General features: G+C 52.3%; 1 protein-coding gene across 6 annotated transcripts in view; it reads right to left on the reverse strand.

The window, feature by feature from the left end:
* Window positions 1-1,642: 1,642 nt before the first annotated feature.
* Zmat5 (zinc finger matrin-type 5) overlaps window positions 1,643-27,770 on the reverse strand; it is a 31,542-nt gene continuing 5,414 nt past the window's right edge. For 2 of the 6 annotated variants that reach the window (XM_010603750.3, XM_033762313.1), the window contains exons 2-6: window positions 15,376-15,530; window positions 9,760-9,822; window positions 8,220-8,300; window positions 6,293-6,404; window positions 1,848-1,977 (exon numbers count right to left, since the gene is read on the reverse strand). In XM_010603750.3, coding sequence (XP_010602052.1) covers window positions 1,848-1,977; window positions 6,293-6,404; window positions 8,220-8,300; window positions 9,760-9,822; window positions 15,376-15,502 — 513 coding nt within the window. In that variant the 5' untranslated portion in view covers window positions 15,503-15,530. Of the gene's footprint in view, window positions 1,978-6,292; window positions 6,405-8,219; window positions 8,301-9,759; window positions 9,823-15,375; window positions 15,531-24,571; window positions 24,762-25,277; window positions 25,414-27,770 lie in introns of those variants that run through there. The other 4 variants (XM_010603749.3, XM_010603747.3, XM_010603751.3 and 1 more) reach the window with 4 other exon arrangements.

Below are 27,770 nucleotides of genomic sequence, written 5' to 3' on the forward strand. Positions count from 1 at the left end.
AGAGTGAGTTACCGCCCCGGGGCCGTGGGCCAGCTCGGCTGTTTGAGCAGGGGGACGCTCCCGGGGTTGGCACAGGGAGGCTTCAGGGCCTCCCACCCTGTCCCAAGCCTGTCGCTGTGCCCCTCGTGGGTTGAGCCCACGCCGAAGTGCTGGCAGCTCCTGATTCCACTGCTTCCTGTTCTCTTCTTTCCACTCCCTGGCGCTCCTGGTGGGTGGCCGCAGCCTGCTCCAACCAGCAGATCCGCCAGACATGTGTGCGCAAGAGTCTGATCTGCGCCTTTGCCATCGCCTTCATCATCAGCGTCATGCTCATTGCGGCCAACCAGGTGCTGCGCAGCGGCATGAAATAGGCACTGTGGGCACCCTGTGTGGTGTATGTGGTGCCCAGGCCACCGTCCACATGTACCTCAGCGCCTGGATGTCCGGTGACCCCACCTGTCTTGCCCCATGGGCCTTGCATGGAGCTGTGGCCTGGCTGTGGAGGACCTGGTGGTGGCTCCGAGGACAGCCCCTGGCCCCCAACATCTTGCCTGTGCCCCCACCCTGGCCTGTATGTAGTGCTAATCTTCCCACTATCCCGAGACCCCTGGGAAATTAAGGAGGGATTTGTACAGGGACCCCCGAGACCCAGTCCCTGCTGTGGTCCCAAAGGCAGGAGAGGCACCCTGTGTCCAGAGAGGGCAGCCATCTGCCTAGGGCCACAAAGCCAACCCTAGTTCTGGTCTGTGAGGTTTGCCCAGAGCTGTGGGCAAGATAGTGGTGGCACGGGACAGAAAACCTCCTCTTAGAAAAGGGCACAAGGCTGAGGTTCCTTCCTCTGAGCCTCCGGAGACCCAAACCCAGCACCCTCCCCCACTGTGCCCCTGCTGGGGTGAAGCCTTCCTGTCTCACAGGTGAGAAGCCTGATGGTCCAAGGGCCCGAGGTCTGACCTCAGGTTCTCCCCCAACAGGGATTTTTAAGAAAGGCAGAAGCTCATGGAGGATGGAGCATCTGAGGTGGTTCTAAGACCTCCAACCTTCTGGGCCCCCCACCATAGGCCCAGTAATCAAGGACCATATTACCCCCAACACAGAACCCAGAACTGTAGTCCAGCTGAGCAAGCAGCAGCCCAAGCAGCCTGTGTGACCTCCCACCAGTCAAGTGCTCCTCCAGCAGGACCTTGGGAGGACCTCTGGGCCAGGGGGTGGGCTCAGCCCAGTGCCGCCAGTGCCAAGGGGTGTGCCCAAGCCACTCTCCTAAGCTCAGAGCCCACCCTCCTGTCCCCTCCGGGCCAGAGACTCAGCTCCTGTTCCTGTCCCACGTGTGCCATCCCCAGTGCCTGGCACCCACTCGGCATGGGCAGGCGCGGGGGCTGCAAATTCTGCCAGAGCCGGGGTGGCGGGCGGAGTCCCTGGGCTCCAGTCCTTGGAGGCCTCAGCACCAGGCACAGCCACACTGGCTCCCTTGCCCAGCTGGGCTGAGCCTCACTGGTCCGCAAGGGAGAAGGGCTGCGAGCACCACCACTCTGGAGAGGATCTTGTCTCAGCCCTGCCCTGTGTGTCCCCTGACCAATGGCTGCAGAACGGAGCTGAAAATTCCGGCGGGGAGACACACTCAAACCACCATAGGGACAAACTTCCTTTATAGACACCTGGAAGTCTTCTCGCTCAACTTCTCCAGACGTCCCAGGAGGGAGGGCAGGATGGCCAATGGAGCTGCAGCTGCTAAAGGGACTGATGCGCCTCGGGGAGGGCAGGCCCGCAGTCTCGGGGCTCCGTGGGATTCAGCAAGAAGGGGGCTTGGCCTCCCTTGTGTCAACAAGCGTTTTCACCTCAGGGTGAGACAGCTGACAGCACGGGGAAGGGCCTCAGCCCCACTGCACTCTGGGCTGCAGGGGCCACCCCCCTGGGGGGGGTGCCCGCAGGGACGGGGGCAGCTCTTGGACTGGCGGCCAGCCCACGGGGTACTGGAAGACAGTGGCTCTGAGGGGTTCGACCCTAGAGATGAAGAGAAAGGTAGAACGTTAGGAAGGCACACAGCCCAGGACTGATTCCCCTTCCTGCCACCCTGGCTGTGGGGAGCGCTGGCTGCCTGAACCACCCTCTGGAAACACGACCTTCCTGCAGACCCTTAGGGCCAGCAGCCTACCCTCTAGGAACGGAGCCTAAGGAAATAGCTGGGTTCGAGGCAGAGACTGAGCTACAAGAGAGGCCTTGAGAAAAGCGGAAATAACCTTAGTGTCCACCTGTGGGGGACTCATTAACTACATATGCACGTCCACAGCGGAGAATGCAGTCTGTAGAGATTAAGGCAAGTTTATATGCACTGATAAGGAAAGACATACCGTGTGAGTAGGGAGCAAACGCAGCTTATAAAATAATGTATATAGCATGATACTATTTTTGTTTAAAGATATATAACATATATATAAATGCATAAAATCCTGGAAGACACAGCAAAAGGTTAACAGTGCTTCTGAGTGGTACAATTATGGGTGGGTTTTTTCTTTTTTTTTTTTACTACTTTATACTTTTCAGAAAGTTTTACAAGCACGCAAGCCTTTGAAATCAGAAAAAATACTCATCTAAAATTTTTTTTAAAGCCTCATTTCTCATGCTACTCACCCTCCTCTTTAACATTCACCTCCCGCCAAGCTGCCACCCCCAGGACTCGGGGCCCATTTCAGGTGCTGTCGTTGGACAGGCATCGCCTGGGCCCAGCCTGGGGCACGCTGGCCTAGGGACGTGGACTGAGGTCCAGGGAGGCACAGAGGTAGCCTCTCCCCAACCCTCCCACACGTGCCACAGTCAGACCCTTCCAGACTTGGGACACAATGTGCTGCTCAGTCTACAAAGCACTTCGAACTTAAGGGGTTTGTATCTCTCCTCATTGGGCCCAGAGCTCTCAAGAAGATGGAGGGCACGGGTAGGGAGATGGCCTGTCTGTACCCCAGTGCCCAGAGCTGGACTGGCACCAAGAGCTCACCCACACACTGTTGAGTAGCAAACAGCCACGCTATGAACTCTTCCTGAGCGGGTACTGCTCTGGCTCGGACACTCTGGCCTAGAGAAACCTCAAGCATCTCCATGCAAGCCCCACTTGGCAAATGAGGCAGCTGCTATGAAAGGGATCAGTCGTATGTCGGGTGACACAGTCAATATGATCCAGACACTGCCGCCTGCCCCTTCAGCTCCTGCTGCACCCCAATCCTCAACCTTCAAGAAAGGTAAACTCCTGACCTGGCTTGGGGGCCCAGTGGCCAGCCCTCTGCACAAAGAGGGAGAGGTCCGGACAGGCCAGGCCTGAGGTGGAGGTGGGGTAGGAGTTGGGGGCTAAAGAGTACGCCTTGCTGCGTTCCCCCAGCTGCCCCTCTCTAGGAGAGGACGGGACCCACAGCTGAGGACTTGCAGGAGCCTCCGGGGAGAGGAAAGGGACATCCCCTGCTCAATGGCTTGCTGCCTGCTGGAAAGCACCGAAAGCAGCTCTCAACATGATTTATGGGCCAGGGAGGTTTCATAAACTCCGCCAGCCACGGAGAAGGCAGGGGGTAGAAGAGGCTCCACAGTTGTCGGAAGGGGGAGCCCCAGCAGCCAGCCAAGCCAGGCTCTTCCAGGGAGGCTGGGATGCCGGGGAGCCCCTGCCCGAGCTTCAGGCTTTTCCTCCAGCAAGCTGCTTAGATCCCTGGGCAGCTGGGATCCATCTTCTGAGTCCCGTGTTCAGCCCGGTGCCCTGTCTGCCCTGAGGGCCACGACAGAAGGGTATTCCCTGCATCTGCTCACGCACATTGGCACTTCGCCAAGCCTCAAAGCCCACGTGGGCAGCCCTGCTCAGAACAGATGGGGTCACAGGTGTGTGTGGTGGGGCCCAACTCCCCTGTGCACACGGACAGGAACAGCTCCCTGGCTCTTCCCCAGACACACTTCTTACCAAGAGGAAACAGTCTCATGGAGGTGGACAGGCATGAACAGCAGCACTAGTCCAGAGAGGGCCGCACAGGGGAGATTAAGAGGGATAAAGTCCCAATCGGAAGAGCCAACAATGGAAGCGGGGACAAGCACAGCCTCGCCAGGGACCAGTCCGTGCGTCCGAGGCTGGCCGCTGCGCACCACTGTCCACTCTTGGCTGATCCCTCAGGGTCAGTCTGTTAAGGGGATGAGCGCGTGTCCCTGTTTACAGGGAAGACTGGCCCGGCTCCTGGGGTGGGGGGATCTGCTCTGCCTGTAGGGGCTGGAGTTTCACGTGGGCCAGGCAGCCCTCTGTGCCCCAGAGGGAGGAAGTGGGATTTCCCGAGTCCCCATACCAGTCCCCATAAGGGGCCCATAGCACGAACACTCAGGGAACAGTCCTCCCAACAGAGGACCTTGCTCCCCAAAATGTCACCATGCAGTCACCATGTCCCGGGCCCACCCATCCCTACTTGAGGCTGGAAGGAAAATACCCTGGCTAAAGCTCAAAGGCTGAGTGGGGCTTTGCCAAGTACAGGTGCGGAGACAGAAGACCATTTCAGCAAACGGAAGAGACTACACACTGGGTGCTCCTGAATCATAAACGACCACCCCATCTGAGACACTGCCAAGTATCTGCTGTGACCGACAGAGGCAGATACAAGAGACGAGCAGACAACCGCACAGGTTGGGGGCAAGCAGGGAGATACCCTCAGGAGCTGCCAACCGGCTGTGGCGTCCAGGCCTCCTGAGGGGAAAGATGCCCTGGAGGGTGTCGGTGAGGAGGTCAAGGCCGGAGTGCGGAGATGTGAAGGATGAAGCAGAGGGACCCCGGGAGCTCTCTAGCCTCTGAGCGGCTCCAACGCCCTGGCACACAGCTAAGGATCGTGGGCTTTGGGTCCTGAAAATCTGCATGCTGGCTGGTCCCAAAAGGACCGGCCCACGTGGCCAAAGCCACAGTCCTTCACACCAGTCCAAGGGAAAGGATGTCACACTCCAACTTTTTTTTTTAAGTGCTGGAAACTGAAGCCAGGGCCTCCTGCAGGCTACGGAATCACTCTGCCACTGAGCCACACCCCAGCCCACTCGCCAACATGTAGGTCACGTCTGCCCCGTGTACTCACAAGGTGAGGGCACAAACACTGGGCACGGGCTTAAAATGCAGGTGAAAGACAAAGTTAATTTAAAAACACGGGTAATCTCATCAAAGTCCTTCACACCGGTCCAAGGGAAAGGATGTCACACTCCAACTTTTTTTTTTAAGTGCTGGAAACTGAAGCCAGGGCCTCCTGCAGGCTACGGAATCACTCTGCCACTGAGCCACACCCCAGCCCACTCGCCAACATGTAGGTCACGTCTGCCCCGTGTACTCACAAGGTGAGGGCACAAACACTGGGCACGGGCTTAAAATGCAGGTGAAAGACAAAGTTAATTTAAAAACACGGGTAATCTCATCAATGGAGCGAGAAGCTTAACCTTCACCCGGCAGAGCCGGACTGCGGAAAGCCCTCACCCCACAGACCGGCTCAGGCCAGGCTGCCGTCCTCTGAGGCCATACCACAGAGATAAACGGGGGTCTCAAGTTCCAGCATACGAGCGGAAGAGAGGAGGCCTGGGAAGGGCAACTTGTATAAAGTCATGCAGCTCAGGAGTTCACCCCTTAGTCCCCTTTCCTCCTTTTTTTCCTTCAGTAATGGACAGGGGACCCCAGGAGCCCTGGCCTCAGTGTGGGCCACGATGCTATGTGCCTGCCTTTGTGCCTCCGTCTGCTGTGTCCCTCTCCTCCAAAAGGAAGGACCTGGGGTGGCACGCACCGCACGCCCCAAGGGACCCTGACCCAGTGTGTTCCTATGTAAGTGCTAAGGGGCTCCTGCCCCCTCTGAGCATCCCGAGGGCTTAGACCCCTCCCTCAGGAAGGCAGTGGACAAATGACCTTGTCGTCATGCCTCTGTGCCATCTGTGCTCCGCCTCTTCCTAACAGTATGTGCACCCAAGCAAGTGACACTCCTGGGAGCCTCAGTTTCCCCTTCTGAGGCTACCCTAGAGGGGAAAGAGGGTAGCAGGTAACAGGTTGCTTAGAACATAGGACTTCGGCCCTCCCTTCTAGGGATGGACTTAGAGGTGTGGAGTCACATCTGTTTGGCTACCCGCCTCTCCTTTAGTCACCACACTCCGAAAGGGGAGAGCTACTAACGAGGGGAGCAAAGGACGGGCACCTTCAAAGTACACTCCCTCTGGCCAGGGACTGGAACCTAAAGGCCTCCAATATGCCCCAATCTCAGGGAGCTACGAGAGTGCATCGCGGGAGTTAGTTACTCATGTAACAGATTGGCTGGGGTGCGAGAGGAGGGGACCCTGGGGCCTCTACCTGCTGCTTGAGGCTGAGCTCAGCCTCTTGGCTCTCTTCTCCAGCCAGTCTTCCAGATGGCCCTCAGGGAGCTCAGGGGTTTCCAGTGGCCACTCCCTGGCCCGCCTCTCCTCTGTGGGGATACGGAGACAAAGCAAAGTGAGGGGCACAGTCCTGCCTGCCCAAAGTCCAGTCTCCCATGAAGCAGCAGGAACTGGCAGGCCCTGGGAAAGGCAACTTTCTAAGGAAGACACAGAGCAGAACTGCTGCTATGTCTCCCCACGCCACTATTTCCTGGGCCCGTCTTCATACTGTGATCCAGCACTCTGGGCCTCATTCTGATTCTCATCGAAGGGGCACACCCTGCCTTCCCCCTCCAGGTTTCAGGAGCTAGAAACAGAATCGTGTATGTAAAGAACCTAGCCCTCAAGAAGGGGCCAAATCTGGGGTGCAAGAGGCAACATGGGCTATAGAACATGGATGAATTTTAAGTTCTGCCATTTGCAAGGTATTTGATCCCAGGCAAAGCAATGAAACTTGATCAGTTTCATCTCATACATTGCCCTACAAAAAATTCTGCTCTATGAACTAAGAACCAAGCGATTAATGGACAGGTGTGAGCAGGCGATTTTGTCAGAAGGCGGTCTATGATGGGCGTAAGTCATTCACACTCATAGATCAACATACCCTTAGGGCTAGGCTCTGGGCTAACAGCACAGGCATCATCTCTCTGCATCACACACATGTGTGAGCGTGTTACGTGGTCCTGGGGACTGAATCCAGGGCCTTTGCACTTAACCTCATCCCCAAACCTTTTAAATTATTATTACTTTTATTCTGAGACAAGGTCTTGCTTGCTGGGATTACAGGTATGCACTACCATGCCTGACTCACTTCATCTTCTCAACAGTCGTGTTTGACAGGGAAGGACACTTCCTCCAAGAGGGCAACCATGAGCCAAGATTGCAAGGACTATGGCAGAGTCAGGACTGTCCAAACTGCCAGCCTGCTTGAGCCTTACCTTATCTGTCTCCACTAGACGTGGTCTCCAGCTCAGGCCCACAGGCCTGTGCTCTCCCCACCACGAGCCAACCATTCCCACAGAGTCCATGGCTGGCAAAGAGCTGGCAATGCTGCCACTGCCAGGACTTGCTGGCCAGTCTCAAGAGGCCTTGCCCCTACTCTGGGAAAGCTCCTGGAAACCCTCATGGGTGCCAGGGCTGCAGATGTGCTGCTGTCAGCTCCCCAGGGCAGGGTGTGGTGCCCTCAGGGTCTGACTTGGCAGAGGGGATCCGGGCCTATTGAGGAACAAGGCCATGCTGTCCAGACATGTGCTGGCTGCCCTGAAGCCACTGGAGAGAGAAAGGTGATGGCAGCTCCCCGGAGCAGTGGGGCTCACCTGAGGCCGTTTGCCTGAATGTAGCTGTGCCCCTCCACCTCCCAGGGAGAAGCTACAGAAGATCAGGAGACTATCTAACTAAGGACTTCTTTGTTTTGTTACTGGGAAGTGAGCAGAGAATTTTTCAAAGGCAGACATGCCAGTTTCCACAGAAGCTGAACTCACTTCTCCCTGAAATCACCAGGCTGTGAGGATCTGGAGGGCAAAAAGAGTGCTTCTTTCTTTCCCCTGTCCCTAGAGCACTGTGAGGGAGGTGCCTGGGCCGAGCCGGTGCCTGAGTGAGTGAAGGAGAGACAACGGCTGTCTGGTTAGCAGCAGGGCACACCCTCAGGGTTCCTGGGTAGGAAACCAGGACACGGCCCAGTTCCTGACACTCACCTCAAAGTGGGACTCGGGGCCCTCATCTTGGGTAGCCCTTGGCCTGCTCTCTATGGCGGCTGCCAGTGAGGGAGAGGTAGAGAGGCACAGGGCCGCTTCCCTGGTCCCAGGTCCCACACCCCATCCCTGCAGCCCACTCCCACCTCACCCAGAGTCCCTGCTGCAACATACCCTCCACCTGGATACTCAACTCCTGCAGGTCTTGCTCTGACATATGGGAAAATCTGCAATTGGAGCCAAAGTCACATTGGCCTGCAATGGGAAGACAGTGTTATTGGCCACTCGGGAAGACAGTTCCTTGCCAGCTTGGGCTGTGGGCACCCCGAAGATGGGCCCTAGAGTCGTTGGGGCATGACTTCAGGGCCTAGGGTAGCGACCCTAGCCTAAACACCAGACCCCCTCAGGCCGTGCCCACACTCAGCAACCCTCATGTCCTGCTCATCCTCTGCAGCAGCCTTGGATGCTGAGGATCCGACTGACCGCACCTGCCAGGAGTGGGCAACACCAGCCTCTGCAGGCTTCTCATCTGCAGCCCCTCCTCTCTGCTTGTCTTCATGACCTGAGTATGGGTCCCTGTAAGAACCACACTTCCTTTTCTACTCCAGGCCACTGCCTATGCTGTGTCTCCACCTGGTGCCCTGCCTGCTCCCCTGGTTTCCAAAAGTAGCTGGACTGCTGCTCAGAAAGGCCTTAATGGCAGCTTTGCCAAAGAGGAACTAGAGTCTCAGTGGTTTTTTCAATCTCAACCAAGGAAAGAAAAATGTGTCTTGAAATTACAGCAGACTGGTGGTATCCTAGGCCATAAAATCTAAGCCGTGTGGTGCCATAGGCACATCAAGGCCAAGTATGTGAGGAAGCCCCTGGTCTGCAGGCCTGGTGGCCAGTTTGGGGCAGCACATCTCCTGAGGAGAGCATGGCTATTCACTCAGCTCCCCAGCTCAATAGCAGTACCTCTCCCCAGTGCCAAGTAACCTTGCAAACCGTGTGAAGCATCGGGGCTTTCCTCTTTGCCTTAGCTGCTAGGAAGCTCAGGGCCAGTCCCTTAGAGAGCAGTACACAGGACCTCAAGAACAAACAGAAGACTAATTTTTCTTCTAGCTGGTCTCCTACCTTTAACTTAATCTGTCTTTGCTTTCTTCATTTACTGAGGTCTTTGTCTCTTTGAAAATTTTTATACATATATATAATTTTCCCCCTGGTATCGGGAGTGGAACTCAAGACCTTGTACTTGTGAGACAGGCGTGGTACCACTGAGCTAAATCCCCAGCCCAAACTGTATTCATTTTTATGAGCTAGGTATTGAACAGGCAATGAACACCTAGCATCCCTGGTTCTGATTCTAAACTTCCTCAGCTCCTAAGACCTGTTATTGTCTCCAGCTCTGCCTGCTGGGAAGGAGACAGCAGGAGGAAGGCATCCCAGGATAATTTAATCAGTTAGTCTATTAGTCCCTGAGTTTACTTAACCTCTCCAGTATTTGCTTGTTCTGAGTAAGCTAATAAAATTTCATTCTAGGTCTAGGGAGCTGAGTACCAGGCCTTGTAAAGACTCAAGGCTCAACTCTGGGGAGCCCCTGATGGACCAGTCAGCCCACTGCAAAGTGGGCTCAGGATGATGGCCAGGGTTGGGGGAGACACTCTAGAGAATTCCACACAAGCCAGATAGGGCATTGCTAGTTCCTGAAGGATGGGAGCTGAGCAGAGCACTTTACCTGTCAGCAGGAACTTCCTGCATGGTCGCTTGTTCTCCTCATCTAGCAGGATGGCAGCTGCATCTGCAGGAAGAGAGGGGCTGGGTTCAGATGGCTGCAGGGGTGGTAGAGGCAAAGGGGCATGGACCTCAGGGGGACACAGTCACAAAGAAAGAGCCCCCCAATTGTGGTGTAAAGGGTGGGGATGCTGGGTGGTGGGATTCAAGCTACAGGTGACACCACCCTCCCACTCCCCAGGGCCAGCCAAAGGTAAGAATCAGGTTTGAGGACAGAGATTCTTGACCTTGACTGCACAATGGAATTACTTGAGGAGTTCTTTCATTGTAATTTTGTTTCGTTTTAATCCAGGTTCCATGGCACCTCCATGTGACCCTAACTTCCTGTGAATCTACAGTTATGGTCATGTGCCCACATAATGACACTCTCTGATCGATGATGGGCTGCATATATAATAATGGTCCCAGACTATCATTTAGTGATGTCAGAGCCCTCTTGGTCTATGTAAGTACATTTTATGATGTTTGCACAATAATGAAATCACCTAATAGATGCATTTCTCAGACTGTGTTCTTGTCATTAAGCAAACATGACTATATTTCAAAATAAAAAGCTTTAAAAAAAATGGTGCCAGGAAGCCCACTAGCCAATCCCAGAGCTGAGGAATTGTACCATAGCCACGACTCTGTTTTATCTCCTGTCACCAGCTATGGTGCTCAGAGCCAGACCAGGCACTGTCCTGGACAGGACTTCCCAGCAATCATTCCAGATACTAACCTTAACTCTGGTTTCCTCCAGTTTTTCCTGCCTTTATTTTCGTCATATAATCATGGTTTTAAAATGTGTTCTTCAGCTGGGCTTGGTGGCTCACGCCTGTAATCCCAGCACTTGGGAGGCAGAGGCAGGAGGATCGCTGTGAGTTTGAGGCCAGCCTGAGCTACAAAGTGAGACCCTGTCTCAAAAAAACTAAAACGTGTTCTTCTTGGTAGGTATCAATCAGTCAAAATCTGTAAGTAGGCTGGGTACAGAGCTATACACCGATAGTGCCAGCCACTCAGGAGGCTAAGGCAGAGGTATTCTTGAGCCCAGGAGTTAGATACCAGTCTGGGCAACATGGACAGACCCCTTCCTCAAGGGAAAAAAAAAACACCTGTGAATAAGACTCCTGAGGATGGTCCCTGAACTCAGGGGCCCTTCTGTCCACACTAGGTGAAGGAAGAGGCCAGCTGGGCTGTACATTTCCTTACTGCCTTTCCTTGAGGCTGCCGGGCTAGAGGAAAGACCATGAGCTTCTGAGGCCCAGGAACCTAAGCTCAAATCCTGGCACAGCAGGCTGCTTAATTTTTCCAGTGTGTAGCACTGTCCATCCCTCACCTGGCAGGGCTGCTGTGAAAATTTAGTAAAGTTGTGAGTGGAGAGCACTTGGTAGAGGAGGCTTGTGGCGTCCAAGCCTGGTGGAACCTTAGAATCACCAAGAAAGTGACTACAATGGAACCAGCCTGTGGGGTCAGGTGCAGCCTTGGCTTCCTACTGCCCAGACAACGAGGAGCAGCCAGGACCAAGTGGGAGCCCAGAACTGGCAGTAGTTCTTATTTCTCCTCCCAAGCTAGTAGTAGAGTGCTAACAGCCCATTTTGCAAAAGGGAAACTGAGGTTCACACAGGGAAATGAACTCCCCAAAGGAAACACATTTAAGGAGCTGGTAGTGCCTGCCTTGAACCCTCATGGGTAAGACTTGAAAGCCCCTGCTTTTTCCATGTGGTCAAGTAAATGGCCCATCCCATGGGGATGCCTCTCCCTGCAGGGCGCTAGTGGCTGGGGGAGTTGGGAATTTGCTGGGCTCGGAAGTTGGCTATCGGAGGACTCACTCCAGAGGGGTCCAGCTAGAGCCATGGGTAGGACCAGTAGAGTAGAGAAGGGTCCAACTGTCAGACTCCAGTCTCCCACATGAGCACAGACACCACTCCTGGGAGAAGCAGGCTGGTGGAGGGTATGTGAATGTTATCCAAGTGCCCCGAGGCTAGGACCACTGAGGCTGGTGGAGGGTTCAGATCCCATCAGAGGACCCTGGCTGGATGGCTCTGTGTGGGAGAAGTTCCACACCACACAGCCACTGGCCCAGTGGTACTCAACCCCCCTACACTTCAGAATCACTGCTATTATGGAGCCGGGCGTGGGGATGCACACCTGTAATCCCAGCACTCGGGGGGCTGAGGAGGAGGAGGAGCATCGTGAGTCTGAGGCCAGCCTGGGTTACGCAGTGAGTTCAAGGCCCGCCTGAGCCACAAAGTGAGACACTTTCTTAAAAAAAATAAAATAAAATAAAAAACAAAGGAAAGAAGGAAGGAAGGGAGAAGGGAAAAAAATGGAAGAAAAAAAATGCAAATAGAGCTTTTGTAAATGGGAAGAGGACCAAGAGATGGAAGGAGTAGGGAGCGATGGGAGGGCTAGGGAATGAAATCACCAGGTCCACGTACCATTACCTCATGATAAATGTAACCACTATGCAGTACAAACAAGCACTAATGAAAAATAAGCTACAGCAAGGTACATGATCCCGGAACCCACCCCTCTCAGATCCTGCTTTAGGCGGTTGGAGTGGGACAGCACGAGAACTGTTCAGAGTTCCTCAGGGCTTCTGACGTGCACTGACGCGCACCTAAGGACTGAGAAGCCTCAGCGCAGGCCCTGCTCTAAGGGGCCTCTGCTCCTCTGCCTGCTGGCCAAGGCTCCTTGTGACCTGACCTACCGGCTCCTCTTGCTTCATCTCCCGACGTTAACAGCGGCCCTGGCGCCCCACGTTTGAGCAGCCACCTCGTCCCTCATCTTCCAAATGTTCACTGACCTCGTCCTAAGTGCCAGGCACCGTGCCAGGGTAAGGGTTTCAGGGAAGAGTAGGCCGGAGCTGGTCCAACGGCCACGCTGATCCACATGGATATAAACGGGGCGACACTGGCTGTGTAGTCAAATACCTGACCTGGCCCGAGGCTTTGCTGCTTGAGATGGGGGTCACTGATTTGGGGTGGGGAAGAGAACAGGAAGAGCATGCCCGGGCAGAGGACAGTAATGCACTGACCAGAGTGACCAGGGCCAGGAGGGAGAGGCCAGAACACAGAAACACGTAGGACAAGGGCGAGGTGACTTAGGAGAAGGGCCCTGTCTTAGCCATCTTTGAATTTTCAGATTCCATCTGAGAGCTAAGGTCAAGCTAAGGATTCACTGGGCACTGGCTGAATAAATGAGCCTATGAGACACAGGGCCCAGCCAATCCTTTTGAAGACTTATACACTGTTCCTACTTAGCGAGCCACCATGTGCCAGTCATCATGGGAGTACCGAACCCTCGTCATACCCTGGGAGGTAGGCACTTCTTAGGGCTGTTTCACTTGTTACAAAACTAGTACCACACCACTAGAGAATGACACCTTGGGGATGACACCAGGGTCCATGCTTGTCCTGACCAAGCCCTTGGATTGTCAACTGCTGAGGGCTCAGGGTCCGTCCAAGTTAGGATGCTGGGAGGGGAGGAGCACCACCCAGGCTGGGCACACAGTGCCTCCCAGAGCCTGCGCAGTTCCTCAGGGGAAAGGGGTCCTGGGGAAGCCTCCTGAAGAAGGGGAAAGAGCTCCTAGGTCTGGAATTTAAAGTCATTGCCAACAAATGGGACCCTGGGCCACCAGCACTCTTTGCAGAGCTATCCTGAGGACAAAATGTGGGTGGGGATGAGCAAGGACACTAAGAATACAGGAGGCCTGAGGATGGGCTATGGCACCTGCCCTTTCATCTTTTCTATAAGGAGCCCAAGGATCCCTGTCCATGAGCTCTGGACCCCAGGACCAAGATGTTCTTGGCTGAGGCTGGGACTAGGAGCCAAGGCCAAGGTCAGGCTGATGCCAGACCACAGCCCCCACTGGATTTGGGGGACAGGGAGCGTTTGCCCCAGGCCAGGGTTAGAGGCCTCCCAGGCACCTAGAAGTCCCCACTACTCCTGATTTCCCCATCTGCCCCAATTCCTGGTCCCTCCCAGCCACGGGCATGCCTGGGCTGCTGAGCAACCTTCACGCCTGAGCCTCAGTTCCCTCATCTGAAATGGGGAATAGCTGGGAGAGCTTTAAAAATACCATACCGAGTCCACACCTGCCCCAGCCCATGTCTGAGGCTGGGGTCAGGGGAGTCAGGTTTTTTTTTTTTTTGGTACTGGGGATCCAACTTGAGACCTTGCACTTGTGAAGCAGGCAGCAGAACCACTGAGCTAAATCCCCAGCCCCATTTTTATTTTCTTTTTGGGACGATGTCTTGCAGTGTTCCCCAGACTGGTCTAGAACTCCTGGGCTCAAGGAATCCTGTGCCTCAGCCTCCCGAGTACCTGGGACTACAAGTGTGCAGCACTGCACCTGGCTAACGTTTTCCAGTTAAAGGTCTCCAGGTGATCCCAGCCTGCTGGGTGTCAGTCACTGAGAAATGACAAACCAGGGCAAACACCTGGCATGTGACAGGTCCTCTTTAAATGCTAACGCTCTTGTAAGCATTCTGAGCTTCAGCCCAGAGAACAGAGAACCACCTCCGCCTTCCTTCCGCTCTCTCCTCGGCTGCCGGGACTCGGTTCTCTCCTTTGGGACTCTGAGCCACGTCCCGGAATCCTGCTCCCAATCTGTGCAGCATTCTTTGCTCGCTCATTGTAGGAGCCACAGGTCCACCCCCGCCACACCGCCCAGCTCTCACCTTTGCCCGGCCATTCGTGCAGCAGCACCGCTCCATCACACACGGCCCCACCCCCGGCGGCCAGGCCCCTGCTGCACCTGCTCTGAGAAGCTTTCCCTAACAGCCCTCTTGCTCGCCTTCCCTCCCTCCACAGCTGGGCTATTCATCCTCCCCCCAACCAGTCATCCGGCAGCTACTTCTATTGTTCATCCAGCAGCAGAGTCCTTCCTAATGACCTCTGCCTCAAGCCTTTCCAAGGCTGCTTGTTGCCCTTCGTCCTTGGGACGGCGCAGCCCCTCGCTGTGGCCTCCGCAGGCCTGAAGGATCTGTCTGATGCTGTGGCTCCTGCCCTTCTCCCTCACCAGCTCCCTCCTCCCCTCTCTGCTCCCAGCTCTGCTCACGGATGCCTGCTTTTCTGCACACCCTCGCCCAGAATAGTGGCTATCGACTGCTGACCCATATTTCAGCTGTTGGCTGAAGTATTTCCCCCTCAAAGAGGCCTCTTCCTGCCTACAGTCTCCCCAGGGTGGCCCACGGTGTATGCAGCACAAAGCCCCCGGTTGAGACCACCGGGGAAGGGACCTCCCGCTCTGATACGCCCCTCTGAGGGCTCCTCTGCCCCTGGAGCTACAGACTTGACCTCTGCCTGTTTTTTCTTTCTGCTCCTCCCCTTCCATCCATCCTTCTCCTTCTCCAGACCGAGTCTTATGTATGCAGCTCAGGCTGGCCTCAAGCTCACTACGTAGCCCTGGCTGGCCTTGAGCTTCAACCCTTCTGCCTCAGCCTCCCAAGTGTTAGGACCACAGGCTCTCCTGATCTTCAGACAGCCCTGCCCAGACGGTTGCTGACCATGGCGGTCCTCGTCTAACGATGAGAAGGACCAGAGCACAGGCTCCAGGTGTCTGGCTACTGAGACTCACCTCTGAACATGTCGTACCACATCTTCTTGGCCTTGAGGTGCTGCAGCCCATTCAAGTGCTTCTTTCGGTTGTGGAGGTTATCTTGGAAGGAACGGTCGCAGTAGTCACAGAAGTATCGCTTCCCCATGCCCACCTGTGCCAGGGGCTGCAGCTGTCTGGGGAACCATAAGCACTCAGTCAGACCATCAGAGAAACGGCCCCTGAGGGCCAGTCCTGGGCCAAGATTTTATTTATAGGTGCCCCACCCAATGAGAAACTTCTAGAGCTGATGATTACAGTTTGACAAATCCTTCACTCCAAAGGGATTTAAAAACAACAACAACAACAACAAAAAAAAATTGAAGATTGAACCCAGGGAGTGGTGACCTACATCCCCAACCCATTTTTATATTTTAAAATTTCAGACAGTCTTGGCTAAATCACCAGGTTGGGCTCAAACTTGGCAATACTCCTGCCTCAGCCTGACTGGCTGGAATTCTAGCCATGTACCACCATGCCTGGCTTTTCAGATAAATCTTGTAACATTTGTGATGTCCAGCCTCCAATCCTGGCTATTTAAAACAGAATCTCCAACACTGGTATTGTAGCACATGTCTGCAATCCCAGCACTTGGGAGACTGAGGCAGGAGTCTCACTACAAGTTCAAGGCCAGCCTGAACTACATAGCAAGACTGTCTCAAAAAAAACCCCAGAAAACAGACCCTCAAGCTGGGGATGGTGGCACATACTAGCACTCTGGGAGGTTGAGGCAAGAGAATCACAAGTGCAAGCCTAGCCTTAGTGCATTTAGTCTCAAAATGAGTAAAATCTAAAGGGCTGGGGGTGTCACTCAGGGTGAAGGACCTGGGTTCAATTCCTAGTACAGCAAAGACAAATGAAACAAAATAGAGCCTGAGTAGGCGAGGCCCAACCTTCGACGTAGTTTTTAAAGCTGCCAGGTAACTCTAACAGGTACCCAGGCTGGAGGACTATCACCCCGTACCCTCCGGCCAGCGTCCCTCTTCCCCTACCTCAGTCCTGACTTCCGGCCTCCTTACTCCTGGCTTTCCCCTGCTGGCCACACTGGCCTCCCCTCTGCTCCTCACATATGCCAGGGACACGGCCACCTCCCGGTGCTTGCGCCTGCTGCACCCACACGGGGAAGCTCTCTCCCAGGCACCTACCACACGGGCACTCAGTCTTTCAATCCTTGCTCAAATGCTACTTTCTTAGTAATCTACCATGACCACTTTTCGGTATTTAAAATCACAGAACCTTCCCCTTAGCTTTTTCCATTCCTTGATTTATTTCTCCTCATAGCACTTATATCTTGAGTAATAAATTACTTGTTATGCGTATTGCCTTTCTCTCCTAGCAAAAATACAAATCCATGAAGGTAGATATACTCTTGCTTTGCTCATGGCTGGAAGCCCAGCACTTAAAATGGCACTTGATAGAGGGCAGGAATAAATGAATTCCCATTTTCGCTTGGGACACTGGGGTTCAGAGAAGGAAAGTGATTTGCCTACAGTCACACAGCTGGCAAGCAGAACATAAACACAGGTTCTTTAAAAATCACACTGCCATGCTGGGCGTGGTGGCGCACGCCTGTAATCCCAGCACTCAGGAGGCTGAGGCAGGAGGATCGCTGTGAGTTCGAGACCAACCTTGGCTACATAGTGAGCTCCAGGTCAGTCTCAACTACATAGTGAGACCCTGTCTACAAAAAAAAAAAAATCACACTGCCAGGTGTCTTCTTTTCCATAGCCAGCTTAATGCTTAGGGAAGGTGAGGCAGCAGGTGCTAAGAGCTTCCCAAACAGATTATTAGGTTCTTGGGTGACAAGTCCCCAGGCAGTCTTGGAGGGAATGAGAATATTACGATCTTAGACCTCCCTCAGCCATGATGATCACAGCCAACACTACTGTCTCAGGTCTGCTGCCCAAGGTGGGCAGCTGTTCTGTATCTCTTCCAGCCAGCCCCTGGGTCCTCCAGTTGGGTTACATGATCAGAGGGGGACCCGGTCTGCTCAGGGACATGCACAGGCCGAGGCTGACCTGGCCATCTATCCGGTGGTCTGTCTGGGCTCTACTTCACAGAGAAGGCCCTTAGGGCCCCGAGGACAGGCGATGCCTTCCCTACGTCAGAAGGTGTCGCCCAGGCTAATAGGCACGGATTCCCAGGATCTGACAAATAAGGATGAGGCTGGGACCTGATTCACACAGCAGACAGATGGGGAAATGCATCTTGGGAGGGCAAGTCCAGGAGGAAATGCGGAGACAAACAAGCATCCCAGAGAGTCCAGGCAGACAAGCAGGTTGATGGAGAAAGTCACTCCTGTGGCAGGCAGGGACGACAGCCATTAAGTCAGGGGCTGTAATGGGATCAGGAACAGCTAGTCATTCCAAATGAAAACGTATAAAACCTCTCTTCTCCCATTACTGCTGAGAAATCACATCTCAGACATGCAGGCCTGATGTATTAAATTTGGCAGCTCTAATATACCCCGTCTTGCCAATAAACTTATAGGAATTGGATTGAAATTGTATGAGATGAACGTTTAACGGCCGAGTGCTTAACCAAGCCATTCACAAAGCTTGAAGCTCCAGGGAGCTGCTGGCTCCGGAGAGTAATGGGGAAAGGAGGATGCAGGAGGATGTCCCTGTGGGGGGACATTGTCACAGAACAGTAGCTCTGCAGCAGGCTGAGCTGTCCAAACCATACAGTGTACTGAAAAGCTGGCTGTGTGACCTTGGACAAGTCACTGCCCTGCTCTAACTCTCTCTCACTTTTTTGTTGGAGACAGCGTCTCTCTATGTAGCCTAGGCTGGCCTTGAACTTGCAGTGATCCTCCTGCCTCAGCCTCTTGAGTGCTGAGATTACAGGTGTGCACCTGGCTCTCTAGGCCTCTATTTCACTGTGGGCAGAGGGTATGAATGATCTTTTTTTTTTTTTTTTTTTTTTTTTTTTTTTGAGACAGGGTCTCACTATGCAGTTGAGACTGACCTGGAACTCACTATGTAGCCCAGGCTGGTCTCGAACTCACAGCGATCTTCCTGCCTCAGTCTCAGAGATCAATTAATTTTTTAGGGTGTGATACAGAATTCTGTTTGCTAGTACAGATAGATTATGATGGTTGAGAGTGTAGCTCAGTGGTACAGTACTTGCCTAGCATGCACAAAATCCTTGATTTGATCCCCAGCACAAAACAATAATAATAATGGAAATTTCTGGGAGTGATAGCACATGCCTGAAACTCGGGAGGCTGAGGTAGGACTTCAAGTTCAAGGCTAGCCTGAGCAACTTAGTGAGGCTGTATCTCAACATTAAAAAAAGAGAGAAAAGGGATGAGAATGTAGCTCCACACTCCCTGGGTTCAAGCCCTGGTACCACAAAAGAGAGTCTTGGCCCCTAATAAATTATGTCTGGCATCATACAAATGCTCAAAGAAGGCCGGGGATTTAGCCCAGTGCTTCTGCCACCTGCCTTGCAAATGCTCAATGAATGTTAGTCATTATTAGAGGTAGTGGTTTAGTGGGCGCCGACTACATAGCAGCAGTAGATTAAGAGCTTTATATACATCATTTCATGTAATCCTCAGGACAACTGTGGGTAGGGCCTACGATGCCTTTTCAGATGAGGGCACTGAGGCTCCACGAAGTGACTTGGTCAAGGTTATGCCACTAGAAGACAACAAAGTTGGGCTTAGTATCCAGGAAGTTAGGCCTACATTGCTAATCTCGCACCAAAGAATCCTCCAACAAATCACACAATAGCAAAGCTGGGTGTGGTGGCTCACGCCAGTAATCCCAGCACTTGGCAGGCTGAGGCAGGAGGATCACCACAAGTTCCAGACCAGCCTGGGCTACACAGTGAGTTCAGGACCAGCATGAACTACAAGAGGAGATGCTGAGCCGGGCGTGGTGGTGCATGCCTGTAATCTCAGCACTTGGGAGGCTGAGGCAGGAGGATCGCTGTGAGTTCGAGACCAGCCTGGGCTACATGGTGAGTTCCAGGTCAGTCTCAACTACATAGAGAGACCCTGTCTCAAAACAACCAAAAAAAAAAAAAAAAAAAGAGGAGATGCTGCCTCATACTGATAGCAGACATCCTTTATACTTATCACAGCCTGGAAGCACGCTGGTCCCTTTGAACCTCAAGAGATATGCACTACAACCCCATACACGAATGAGGAAATGGGGGCTCAGAGCGGTGCTACAAGGGGCGGGGAAGGCAGAGAAGCTGCCCACAAACTGCCTGAAACACCAACCCACCAGGAAGCAGGCCACACACCTCTGCCTGCCTGCTTAGCCACACCATCAACCAGACGTCCAACCATACATGTTTCCACGTAGGTACTCACCTTGTCAGCCTCTGCCCACACACACCTCCTCTGCCCACCCCTCATCTGGCCCCTGAGAAACATTAGAAACCCTGGAGAGGCCTACAGGACCCCGTGTTCTAGAGTTTTGGTTGCATGATTAGGAGTATGGGTCTTGCCGCCCGCATTTTAAGCCCACCTTAGCTGCTTTCTAGTGGCACAACGTCACGTCTGCCAGGTAAGCTATCGTTACCCTTTCTGAGCCTCAGTTTCCCTATGTGTGAAGCAGCAGAAGGGTGTCTGGGCCAGGTGACCTGTAAGGGCCTCTGCAGTTCTAATGTCCAGTGGTCACACGAGAAGATGCCTGGGATGGTGCCTTCTACCCATTTGCTACTTTTGTAGAAAGAACTAAGCATCAGGCCCTGCAACTACCTGGTCTACATGTCTGGAAGAAAAGGGTCAAGCGTCAGCTCAAGTGAACGTCAGGGTTTAAATCCAAGTCAATGATCTTGGCCCTTCATTAACTCCTGGCCTCCATTTCCTACTCTAAAACCTGGGGTACAACAGTGCACCCTCAAGGAATTGCTGTGGGAATCAGATCACCCACATACACACTTTGCACAGAGCCAGGCCCATAGGAGGTCTGCAAGAAACACTGGCTTTCTTCACCATCATTATTATCAGCCTCTGGAAAACAGAGGCTCAGCTAAGAAACACGCTGCCAGTGATAAAGTGACCACCAGGAACAGCTGGTCCACATCACAGACAACAAAGCAAGGCCAGGAAAGGGGAGCCGAGCTGCCCCAGGTCCACGGCACAAAAGGCAGAGGTGAGCCTGGACCCCTACCCTGCACAACAGCTCTACAGAGCCAGGACGGTGCTGAGGGCCGGCGCTTTCCACGTCCTTCTCAGACCTCCCTCCACAGGCAGTGCCGAAGCCCCATTCCCGGGCAGGAGCTGGCCTTTGGGAAGGTGACCTCCCCAGCGTGGACGTCTAGGGCTCCTGAGCCGACTGCCTGCCCCTCAGGCCTGAGCACACATCAGGAGATGGTGCAGCCTGCAAACCCTCTGGACAGATACGGCATTCTGCAGACACGCACCTGGCAGGCAGAAGGTTGGCTGGATTTCAGCTCCTCGGCCAGGTGTCCTTGCACAAGGCACAACCTGCACCCTCACACGCCTCAGCCTGACTCAGGTGAGGCTCAGGGAAAGGTCGGGGAGGGGACAGCTTGAGTGTGTCTAGATGGGGCCCAGACACCAGCATGGGGTGCTGACTAAGCTGGCCTTCTCTGCCGTGATTCATGCTCGTCCTCTGAGGGTGGCACATTTGGCCGTGGGTGAGTGAGGCCTGTCCTGAACACAGAACGATCCATTCCCACTCCCCCGCTAGGAACACAGCACCATAAACCCACTACCAGGACCCGGGTCTATGGCTTCAACAGTATCTGCTGGCTCCCCGGAGCTCTGCCAGTGCCAGGGCCAAATCCTCATGGCTAATGGGCACATGGCGAGCTGGCGGGACGAGCCTCTGGGGTCACACAGGTCTGGATTCAGAGTCCAGCTCTGTCACTTATACCTGGGTGACCTCAGGAAGTTGTTTCAAGTCCGAGCCCGTCCTTAGCTATACAAGGAGAATCCTACAGCTGCAGAGGACGGACTCAGGTAGAAGAGCCATCCCTCAGGTCCACGAGGATACTCAAATCTCCAAAGCTCAAGTCTTTTGTACAAAATGGCGGAGTATTTGCATATAACCTATACACATCCTCTCACACAATTTAAATCATGTCTAGATTGCTCATAATACCTAATGCGAATGCTACGGAAAGTTGTTACACTGTATTGTTTAGGGAATAATGACAACAAAAAGTATGTACATGTTCAGTGCTTTTTTTTCCTGGACATTTTTTATCTGAGTTTGGCTGAATCCACTGATTTGGAACCTCCAGATACAGAGAGCCAATTATAGCTCGTTAGAGTACCTAGTGTATAGTTAATGCTCAAAGAATGGGGCATTACAGCTGCTACTGTTACCAGCACGCACTTATCCCTCATCCTCAGCGAGCACACCCCGACTACCTGATTTAACATTGTGGTGAAAGTCAATGCCACAGGCACCCCGCCTCTCTTCACCCAGTTCTTTTCCACAGCATGTCTCGCCTCCTCGCACGCAGACTCCCTGTCTGGAGGCCCCGCTTCCCCACTACAGCACAGGCTCCTAAACAGCAGACACTTCTGTCTACGCAGCTGCAGCTCCCCAGCACCCGGAACAGGGCCTGGCTACCCTAGTGGCCACTACTGCTTGTGAATGAGCTGCCTACTAAAACCAAGGCCAACCACCCTCAGTACAATGCTGGCACCTCGCAGGCTCTCTTCCCCACAGTCCAGGTACAGGCAACTAAGGAGCATACAGGAGAGAGACAAGAAAAGCCCTACATAAGTCCCTCACTGCCATCCCCTCCACTCAGACGTCTGTCTCCAGCAGGACCCCAGCCTGCCCAGCTGTGTGCCTGCCCATGGAGTCAGAGTCTACTGACTTAGTCATCATGTGGCCGTCTTACAGCACCTGACTTCAGTTCTCTGGGGTCAAAGAAATAAGAACCAACGAGCTGAGACACTGAGGGGTAGAAAAAGGAAGAAAAGATGCTGGGTGCTGGGTATGGTCACAACTGGCTGTAATCCTAGCACTCTGGGACAATGAGGCAGGAGGAGGACAGCAAGGTTGAACTCAGCCTGGCTTAGTGAGACCACCCTTTAACTAAAGAAAAAAAAAATTTTTTTTTTGGTTTTTTGAGGCAGGGTCTCACTATGTAGTTCAAACTGACCTGAAACGCACTATGTAGCCCAGGCTGGTCTCGAACTCACAGTGATCCTCCTGCCTCAGTCTCCCGAGTGATGGGATTACAGGCGTGCGCCACCACGCCTGGCTAAAAATATTTTTAAAAGGGCTGGAGATGTAACTCAGGCCCTGGGTTCAATCCCCAGTACTGTTTACAAAAAAAAAAAAAAAAAAAAAAAAAAAAGAAGGGCCAGGGATTTAGCTCAGTGGTTCCACCACCTGTCTTGCAAGTACGAGGTCCTGAGTTTGATCCCCAGTACAGAAAAAAAAGGTGGTATGAGGGAGGAAATTGCTCTACATCTGATTCTGAGTGCTGAGTACTCAGCCTTCATTCTCTTATTTAATAGGCATGGAGGTCCACTGAGAAGATATCAAGAGGCCTATTCCGCAGATGAACAAACAGAAATAATAGCCCACTGGCTACAAGAGACACCAACAATGACGCAGGGATTACTTTAGTAGTAGTGACAATGACATCCACAGTAACGATACCCTTCCCGAATGCAGCTCCTGGACAGCAATACCGCTGACCGGGGCCCACTGCCCCCAGCCCACCGCCCTGCTCTGAGGCTGCGCAGGCAGACATTGGAACCTCGTCAGTCTCCGATTCCTTCCAGCGTGTGCATCTCGGGAAATCGAGCTGGCTTTGGCACAGGGCTACAGTAAGCCAACAGCTCAGCCCTGGCCAAGGCCTGGGATGCGCACTGTAATTATCCAGGGCTTGTGCTCACCCTGCTGCCCTCACGCTCGCCTGTCACCCCTTCTAACTATGGCCCCACCAGAGTCCAGGCCAACAGTACACCACAGCCAGAGGACAGGAGCACAGCAATGTCCCGGTGCCGCACGTCTGCTGTCTGCAGTCGACGGCCCCAGAACCACCCTGTGGTGGTGGCCCACGGCCTGCCCGCCCAGCGCCCTGCTCCGACAGAAGTGCCAGGCAACACAGGTGTGTTCCTGACAGGAGCCCCCGTATGTCAGGGCACCCTTCAGATGCCCGTGTTGCTAGCTGTAATTGTTCCTCGTTCTGATTTCTTTCGTGTTTGTCTCCTGTACTCCTCGGGGTGGGACATACCACTTCATTCCCAGCAGTCTAAGGCGGCAGGGTCCCAACCAAGGCAATTTCTACCGCGGTCGGTCTGGACAGAGCTAAGATCTAAGCAGGCCCTAAATCCTCAGAGTAATGCCACTCGAGGGTGGCACATTGAGGACTGAAGAACAGAGAGAGCAAGAGACTGCCCAAAGTCACACAGCCCACCTCAGCCAATCCTTGCACACTGATATTCTTATCACGGCTCAACTTGCGACTTTTTTACTTTACCAAGTTCAAAAGCAGTGTAATATACTTTCAGTAGAAACTGTACCTAAGTTTTGATCTTTTCCCTGCCTAGTGATATGCATTATGATGCTGGAGAGCAGCAGTGAAACACAGTTCCTGCTGAGATCCATAAGGGAATGGTCCTAAAATCACCAGGGGAAATAACCAATACTCCACAGGGTAATGTGTTGCTAAGCTATAATGTTTGGTAGATGAGGTGTATTAAATGCCCCCCTCCATCTTTTTTTTTAAGCAGTGCTGAGATTGAACCTAGGGTCTTTTGTTTTGTTGTTATTTTGTTTTTGAGACAGGGTCTCACTATGTAGTGCAGGCTGGCCTTCAACTCACAGGTAGTCTAGGCTGCCCACGAACTCTCAGTAATCCTCCTGCCTCAGCCTCCCAAGTGCTAGGATTACAGCCATACGTCACTAGGTTTGGCCCTCAGCCTTTTTCTTATTTTTTATTTTGAGATAGGGTCTGGTTAAGTCATTAAGTTGCCCGAGCTGAGCTCAAGTTTGAGATCTTCCTGCCTTAGCCCCCCAAAGTGCTGGACTACAGGTGTTGCCACCAAGCCTAGCTTCTTAAATCCATTTTTTACTTACAATATTTTCAATTTACAATGGGTTTATCAGCTGTAACCCCACCTTAAATCCAGGAGCATCCATACGCTAATCTAATCGTTCAAGTCAGGTCTGAGTCCCGCGCAGCCACTCTCAGGCCATGTGACTCTGAGTACAGTACTTACACTTTGCACTTTCTCTGGAAGATGGAAGTAATATCACTGCTCCACAAATTGACTACGAGGACTCAGTCAGGCCCGCTGGGTGCTTAGCACAGTGCCTGGCACACCAGTGGCCCTCGATGCACGTCTGTGGAGGTGGCAGCCAGGATTTCTCACGGTGCGTGGTGCCCCCGAAAGTGGTGTCAGAGTGGGTCTGTGGGACCAGGAGAACAGAGCAGAGGTGACGGTGTGTCACTTCTAGGGGCCGGTTATGAAAGACGCTGCAGCTCCCATCAGTGTCCCGCTCTGATCACTTGGGCTGGAGGAAGCCAGCCGCCACCCGGTGAAGTTCAGAGACTTCCTGCCAACAGACATGTGAACCACCCTTTGGCCTCAGTGCAGCCTTCAGATGACTGCTCTCTGACAGTTTAACTTCTCTGAGCTGGAATCACCCAGCTAAGCCACTGCCAAATTCCTCACCCTCAGAAACAGCGGGAGATAATAGACGTTTCTTGTGTGATGTCACTAAATTTCCAGGTAATCTGTTATGCAACAACAGACAGCTAGTACAGTGGGAATAAATGAATTAAAACCAAATCCTTTGACCAAATCTGTGGCAGCCCCTCCTCCCAGTCACACACGTACAGCCCTAAGGCTCCCTGCTCCCTCTTCATTCATTCCTCAGCCAAACGTTTACTGCCAAATGATGTTACAGCCAAACATGACTTACTCTCTTCAGTCTCCACAGAGCAGAGCCCCTGCTCTCACGAGAAGGCACACTAAGTACATGCTGGGGTGTAACCGTGCTAGAGAACAAGTCTTGCATCAGTGACACCAACGAGGGGCGAGTGTATCCAACAGGAATTCTCCCAAAGAAATTATCTGAGATGACCACAAAGATCTAGTTATAAATTGAACATTTCCAATGCAAAGTCTGAAATCCAGTCAGACATGGCGGCACGTGCCTATAGTCCCAGCATGTTGAGAGGCGGAGGCAAGGTCACAGTTCAAATGGAGCCTGGGCAATGTAGCAACTTAGTGAAACCCTGTCTCAAAATTTTAAAATGGCTAGGATGTAGCTCCATGTGAATACCCTAGGTTCATTCCTAAGTATCACCAAAAAGAAAAAAAATTATATCTATCTATCTATATATATCTATATATGTATATATGATGTTCTGAAACCTCAAATGCACTGAAATCTGAAACTTTAAGTACTGATTTAACATTCAAAACATTTCCAATCTCTGAGCACTTCAGATTTCAAATTTTCTAATTAAGATGTGCAACTGGTAAAGTCTACGCAAATATTCTAAAATTTAAAACCCTCGGAAATCTGAAACACTTCTCTGGTCTCAAGCATTTGGATAAGGATTTTCACTCTGTACCCCAATGGCCATTGCAGGGCAGCTCGTCCTAAAACCAAAATTTAATTGTCTTAACAGTAAGAGTTGATAGTTACCTACTGCTTAGCTGGGTGTGGTGGCGCACGCCTGTAATCCCAGCACTCGGTAGGCTGAGGCAGGAGGACCGCTGTGAGTTTGAGACCAGCCTGGGCTATAAAGTGAGCTCCAGGTCAGTCTCAACTACATAGTGAGACCCTGTCTCAAAAAACCAAAAAACAAAAAACAGACAGTTACCTACTGCTTGCTACAAACCACACACACTGCTCAGAGTCCCCTGTGGGGTTGGGGGCTCAACTCCATGATGCACAAAGCCCGTGAGGTCAGTTCTATTGTTATCCTCATCTTGCCCTCAGAAAAACTACAGCCACAGAGAGTCCATGCTTGGCAAGAAGCAAAAGCAAAGTGAGCCATGTTGGGTCAATGGTAAACCGCACAGCTGCTCAAAATCGCGGTGAAGAAGGGTGTGACGGTGTGCACCTGTAGTCCCAGCTACTTGGGAGGGTGAGGCAGGAGGGTCACTTCGGTCGAGAAGTATGAGACTAGCCTGGACAACATGGTGAGAGTCTCTCTTAGGAATTTATTTTAAAGAATCAAATCAAAGGGGGCTGGGGATTTAGCTCAGTGTCACTGCATCTGCCTCACAAGCACAAAGTCCTGAGTTTGAACCCAGTACCAAAAAAAGAAAAGAAAAGAAACAGACTGTCAGAATGGATCAAGAAGCAAGATCCAAAAATATGCTGCACAGGAGAAACAAACTCTGTTGTTACTTTTTTTGAGACAGAGTTTCACTATATAGTTCAGGGAGGCCTTGAACTCACTATATAGCCCAGGCTGGCTTCAAACTCGCAGCAATCCTCCTGCCTCAGCCTCCTGAGTGCTGGGGTTAGAGGAATGCACCTCCAGGCCTGGCAAAAAACCACATTTAATTAAAAAAATATTTATAGACTGAAAGTCAGAGAATGGAAAACAATATTTTATGCAACAGGCAACCAGAAAAAAGCAAGGATAGCATTCTATCTGCAGACAAAGTGAATTTCAAGACAAAACTGATTAAGAGAAACAAAGAACGTCACTACAACCTTTCTGAAGGAAACAATTCAAGAGGAAGAGACCACAATCGTAAATATATATGCACCAAATAACAGTGTGCCTAACTATATAGAACAGGTATTAATGGACACGAAAAATCAAATAAGCCCTAATACAACTGTAATGGGAGACCTCAATACCCTCATTACAAATTGATAAACTAGACAAAAAGAAGATCAACAGGGCCGGGGATTTAGCTCAGTGGTTCCACCGCCTGCCTCACAAGTGCAAGGACCGAAGTTCTATCCCCAGTACCAAAAAAAAGAAAATCAACAAAGAAATATCAGAACTGAATCAAACTTTTGAACAAATGGACTTAGTAGATGTCTACAGAGTGTCCTACCACACATCAGAATGCGCATTCTTCTCAGTAGCTCATGGGACATTCTCCAAAACAGAGCACATACTAGCTCATAGAACATGCAATGGAGATTAAGAAAACAATACAAAGGGCTAGGGATTTAGCTCAGTTGAAGCAATTCTGGGCAACAAAAGCAAGGCAGGGAGCATCATAATCTCTGACTTGAGATTATACTCTAAAGCTACTGTGATAAAACCAGAATGGTATGGGCTGGGAATTTAGCCCAGTGGCACTGTGCCTGCCTCACAAGTGCAAGGTCCTGACTTCAATCCCATATACCCCCTCCAAAAAAATACACACACACACACACACACACACACACACACACACACACCAGGATGGAACTGGCAAAACAGACCTATGGATC

Source organism: Fukomys damarensis, unplaced genomic scaffold, assembly GCF_012274545.1.
Source record: "Fukomys damarensis isolate Sample0158 unplaced genomic scaffold, DMR_v1.0_HiC HiC_scaffold_12, whole genome shotgun sequence".
Taxonomy (NCBI): Eukaryota; Metazoa; Chordata; class Mammalia; order Rodentia; family Bathyergidae; genus Fukomys; species Fukomys damarensis.